Here is a 5519-nt window from a genome sequence, read left to right as displayed (position 1 = left end):
TCTAGAGGCCGGCGCCGTGGCTCAATAGGCTAATCCTCCACCTTGCGGCGCCGGCACACCGGGTTCTAGTCCCGGTCGGGGCGCCGGATTCTGTCCCGGTTGCCCCTCTTCCAGGCCAGCTCTCTGCTATGGCCAGGGAGTGCAGTGGAGGATGGCCCAGGTGCTTGGGCCCTGCACCCCATGGGAGACCAGGAAAAGCACCTGGCTCCTGGCTCCTGCCATCGGATCAGCGCGGTGCGCCGGCTGCAGCGGCGGCCATTGGAGGGTGAACCAATGGCAAAGGAAGACCTTTCTCTCTCTGTCTCTCTCTCTCACTGTCCACTCTGCCTGTCAAAAAAAAAAAAAAAATCTAGAAACTTTAAAGGCAATGGAAAGTAAATCATTTCAAATCTTGCTTAAAGTTTGAAAAACTGGGGGCCAGAGTTGTGGCACAGCAGTAAAGCTGCCGCCTGCAATGCCAGCATCCCATATGGGCACCAGTTCGTGCCCCAGCTGCTCAACTTCTGATCCAGCTCCCTGTTAATGGCCTGGGGAAAGCAGCAGAGAATGGCCCAAATGCTTGGGCCCCTGCTACGCATTTGGGAGACCTGGTGGAAGCTCCTGAATCCCAGTTTCCGCATGTCCCGGCCCCAACCCTTGCAGCCATCTGGGAAGTGAATCAGCGGATAGAGGATCTCTCTCCCCCTCCCTCCCTCTCTGTAACTGACTTTCAAATAAATAAATTAATCTTTTTCTTTAAAAAAAAAAAGTACTTCTTTCCTAGTATAAAAAGTTTGAAAAAGTGAAAACTGGGATGGCAAGCTTTATTTATTATGCTGTTGATTAAAATGGTAATCACATGCAGACTAGCCACTAAATAATTTCATTAGGTAAGTCAATTATTGCAGTTCTTCATTACACTTGAAAAGCATCAAGATATAACTGTTTCTAATAGCCATATATGGGAAATAGAATTATCACAGTGAGCTGATATTCCAAAAAGTCCCCTTGAGTCCAAAATATGGAGGTCTCCATCATCAAGGTGCCTGACTACATACATATCATATGTCACTTTTCCAGAAAGCATATGCTTGGGAAATAACATCTATAATCCTAATGTCCACTGTCAATGACAATGCTTACCCTGCTTTTATAAAACACTGGTCCCAGGAAAGGTGGTAAAATCATCACACCTGCTCTTCTCAGTTGATAGCACTGTTATTCCTCATAAACAAAAATAAATTTGAGGTTGTATTCCACAAACTCTCTGATGCTTTGGCATCGATAATGACTTATAATATCTTTTATCACAAAAATAAGTACAAATGAAATAGAAAAAGAACACTCATATAGTAGAGTGTAGTCCCATATTGGCATACTTTCTAGGAAGTTCCTCATCTTTACTTACAGTATATATTTGCTTAGCATTTAAGTGAAAATTACCTTCGGATGTTAGCATCTTTGTATTTCCATACACTTTTGTTAGATCTATAATGCTGTCTCAAAAAGCTACTAAAACAGACAAATGTCAGAAGAGTACATTTCTGAACCTACTATTTCACTATATGCCTAAGTCTAAGCAGTGACTGATTGCCCAAGTTATGGTTTCTCTCTGTTTAACAAGGTTAACATGTATTCCAGTTAGTAAATGGAAGTGATATTTGTGTAAAAAGAATTGGTAGATCAGATGACAAGTTTCAAAGCAGCCAATGAAGATGCCAAGTGTGATTAAAGTTTATATGACACCACCCCTTTTTCAGAGGTTCTTAGTTATATGAGAAATTAGATATGAGTATACTCTAAAGATAATTGGAAAGTGCACTATAAAAGTCAGGGTCCCATAAAGTGTACTTTCTCATGTCTGCAGATGCCTTGCACATGTATGTCACAAATATCTGGCAACTTGGACAAACATGACAAGCTCTTCACTTGGAGTACAGTACTTCTGTAGCAGTGACCATTAAATGCGGGTACTTCTGAGCAATAACATCCTCCATCTAACCAGAACTAACAATTTTTCCCAGGGAACAAAAGAAATCATCCAAATTGCAACACATACCTCATATTCAACATAACAAAAAGGATTTTTAGATGTATCAAGAATCCTCTCTTACTGAAAAGAGAGCACTAAAAATGAGGAGGAGGAGGGCTGTAGTGTGGAAAGGAAAGAAGCTAGTGAGGCAGGGTTGGGGAGGAAGGGATGAGGTGATCAGACCCACTCTGCTGCCCTTCCCTTATTTCTCACTTCCCTCCCACCCTAGGCTGAGATCACAAATTTTAAAAATGCAAGCCCCAGTTTTGTTGTTTTTTTTTTAAGCCAAAAAGAAAGAAAGAAAGAAAGAAAGAAAGAAAGAAAGAAAGAAAGAAAGAAAGAAAGAAAGAAAGAAAGAAAGAAAGAAAGAAAGAAAGAAAGAGATGAAACTGAAGGAGTGTGAACAGGGTTACTCCCACAGCAACCCCGAACGAACGGTTTTCGTGCAAAAGCAAAGCAGTGAGGATGTAGTAGCAGCCGCAAATCCCCCTCTTCCCCCACCCCTGATACGGTACCTCCAGATCTGCCCGAGCTGCAAGATGTGGATGAGTGACTGCAGGAGCCAGATGCAGAAGGAGCAGGACGCAGACCTGTGTTTGCCGCTGGCCCGAGTGGCCCCGCTGCTGTTGCTGCCGCTGTTGGCGGCGGTGATGTTGCTCTTGCTGGCGTTGGAGGCTTGCCTTTGCGGCGTGGAAGGACGAGCTTCGCCTTCACCGGCTGCAGACCCACCGCTGACCACCGTCTTGCATTCGGCTCCGGGCTGCTGGCAGCTGGAGGCTGCTGCGGCCGTGGCGCTGTCCTCAGTGCTGAAATCGTGCACAAACCAACGGAAGCTGAACACTTGCACCGACAGGGAGCCCAGCACCACGAAGAAGAGCGTGAGCCCGAACCACCAGCGCTGGCCGCGCAGGTAGTAGTCCACGGCGAGCCAGATGTCCGTGCCCACGTCCGCGAAGTACACGGCCACGGCAGCCAGGATCCAGAGGCAGTCCCACAGCGAGTAGCGCCGCTGCTCCCTGCCCAGGCGCAGGCACAGCGCCGCTGAGCCCGCCCCGCCGCCGCCGCCCGGGCCGCCAGCGCCGCCGCCAGAGCCCCCCGAGCCGCCGCTCCCGGAGCAGCAGCAGCAGCAGCGTGAGCAGCCGCCGCCGTCCGGGCAGCAGCCGCTGCCGGCCGCCTCCTCGTCCTCGGCTCCCGACCCAGACGGCAAGCCCGGGGCCAATCCCTGCACCGAGCCCGAGTGGTCCGAGTTCTGCAGCGGGGTGAACGCCACGTCGCTGCTCTTCTTCATTTTCAGCCTCCCGTCTGACTTAGCGGCCATGATGCCTCCCCGCCGGAGGAGAGCCCTCCTTTATCTGACACCTTTCCCCGCTGTCTCCTCCTCCCGCCACCTCCTCGCCTCGCCCAGGCTTCCCTCCCTGGCGGCGCGGCTCCCCCGCCTCCTGCTCCTGCGCCGGCTCGCCCGCCGCCCGCCGCCCGCCGGGCTGGGCGCTGGGCCGGGCTAGCGGCGCGCCTGGGGCCGGCAGGAGCGCCGCCTGGCTGCCTGCGCGGAGCCAAGCTGCTTGCGGCGCCCCGCGCGCGCCCCTGCCCGCCGCCCGCGCTCCTCGCCCGCCCGGCCCCGCGGCAGCCGCCCGAGCCGCCGTGGCCGCCAGCAGCAGGAGCAGCAGCGGCCGCCGCGGCGCTCCTCGGACCTGCACATTCCTCGCCTCCCCTCGCGCGCGCTCCCTCCTCCCGCTTCCTCTCCTCCACCAGCTGACTCCGAGGGAGAGGATGACCTCATCCCTTCTCTTCCAGCTGCCGCCGCTCCCACTCCGGCTCGGGAGGGGCGACGGAGGAGGAGGGCCCCGGAGGAGGGGCCGGGACGGAGGGGAGCGGCGGGTGGGGAGGGCCGACCTGGCCGGCCCCGGGCGCCCAGTGGAGCAGCCGAGGGACTGCAAGGAGGCGGTGGAGGACCCCGCTGCCGGGACTTCGGGGAACGTTGGGCGGGTTCGACCGACACTATGGGGCGTGTGCGTGCCGAAAGGAGGGGTCCCGGCGTCCAGCCCCTCCGAGCACGAAGAACAGTGGGCCCTGGCGGGCGTGGCGGCAGCGAGGGCCAGGGAGGAGCACGTCTCTTTGTATTCCGTTCCGGGCCGGGGTGGCAAGGGTTGGGAGAACTGGCTTAACTCGCACGCTGGCCCGAAAAGCTGGCAGTGGGCGTGCCCGGCCTCGGAGTGCAAAGGAGGGAAGCGTGCAGGGCCCCAAGCGCGGAGACCCGGCCACGCCGGCAGCGGAGGGAGGGCGGGTCTGCCCAGAACCCGCGCCCTCGGGAGAAGGAGCGGGCAGCTCGAAGGCTCCGGGCTTCTCCCTCGGGCATGGGCACAGGCACTTGCACTCAGACTCCGAGAGAAGAAGAGGCGCTCGGGCCCTCCGCGGCCCAAGCCCACACTGCCCAAGCCCGTGTCCCTCGCACGCTCTCGGCAGCCGGGAAGCAAGAGGCGGACCCGGCGGCGGCCCTCGGCAGGTGGGAAGCTCAGCACCGCTGGCAGCGGCGGCTCGAAGCTTGGAGGGGCGCGGCCCACAGCCAAGGGATTGGGAGTCCGGCCCCGCCCTTGCCCCCTGGGCGAGGAGTGGCGGAGCCCAGAGCTGGCGCCACCCCGCCGCTACTCCAAAACTAGCATTACCTCCTCTTAAAGCTGTAGGGGCTGCAGACTGGCTGTGTGGTCCCACTACTCCGGAAATGACCCGAATAAAAGAAAACTGCGGCGCTCAAGGCGGTTCACTAATTTAGGCATAGGGGAGTATATAGAATGTGTTGTGGTTGTAGAAATTTCTTAAAACCCCAATAAAATATGGGAGCTTTATTTTTTTATAAGAAAACTTAGGCTTGGTTTGTTTCACTTTTACAAATGGAAGCGACAGGAAGTGTAATTTTTAAACGATACTGTGACTCCTGTGTTTTAAGACCAGAGGGAGGTAGGGCAGCACATCTTACTCTGCCGCTAAGAGTTGTGGTCTTCTACATCTGGAGGCAAAGCAATACCATCCCCCAGTCCACGCCCTTCAACCTCCAATCACCCCAAATTCCAACCACCTGTTCTCCTCCCCACACACAGGCCCAGATGAGCCCCAGGCTACTGCACAGCCATTTTCCATTAGTGTGTTAAGAAGCTGAGAGCAGGATCTCTGCTTGTGGAAATAACGACTCTAGTGCCTGTAGACCTGGAATTTGCCTCACCGTCTGGATACTATGTCTTTTATTCTCAGGGACTGATGCCCAAGGCCCTGCTTCACTTGGCCTTTGCCTGACATTGTGGTAGAAGAATGATAAGGATGTTGGGCCGCAGTTCACAGTCACCGTGGCACATACAGATACAGAAATCCTAGTCAAAGGCATGATCAAGTTGTAGCTGAAGGCCAACAGTACCACTGAGCCCCCCACCCTAGAATGCAGCCAAAAGGCTATATTTTAAGCTCAGCTATAAAGTGGAGCCCCTCTTGTAGAAAGCAAAGACTTTATGGGAAAACACCC

General features: G+C 54.5%; 1 protein-coding gene across 2 annotated transcripts in view; it reads right to left on the bottom strand.

The window, feature by feature from the left end:
• XKR4 (XK related 4) overlaps nt 1-3469 on the bottom strand; it is a 496677-nt gene extending 493208 nt beyond the window's left edge. For both annotated transcript variants that reach the window (XM_070076615.1, XM_070076616.1), the window contains exon 1: nt 2527-3469. In XM_070076615.1, coding sequence (XP_069932716.1) covers nt 2527-3329 — 803 coding nt within the window. In that variant the 5' untranslated portion in view covers nt 3330-3469. The remainder of the gene's footprint in view (nt 1-2526) is intronic.
• Between the last annotated feature and the right edge of the window lie 2050 nt (nt 3470-5519).

The sequence above is a fragment of the Oryctolagus cuniculus genome, chromosome 6, assembly GCF_964237555.1.
Source record: "Oryctolagus cuniculus chromosome 6, mOryCun1.1, whole genome shotgun sequence".
In the NCBI taxonomy this organism is placed as follows: domain Eukaryota; kingdom Metazoa; phylum Chordata; class Mammalia; order Lagomorpha; family Leporidae; genus Oryctolagus; species Oryctolagus cuniculus.
The sequence above is the reverse complement of the archived record's forward strand: the minus strand, read 5'-3'. Positions and strand labels throughout refer to the sequence as shown.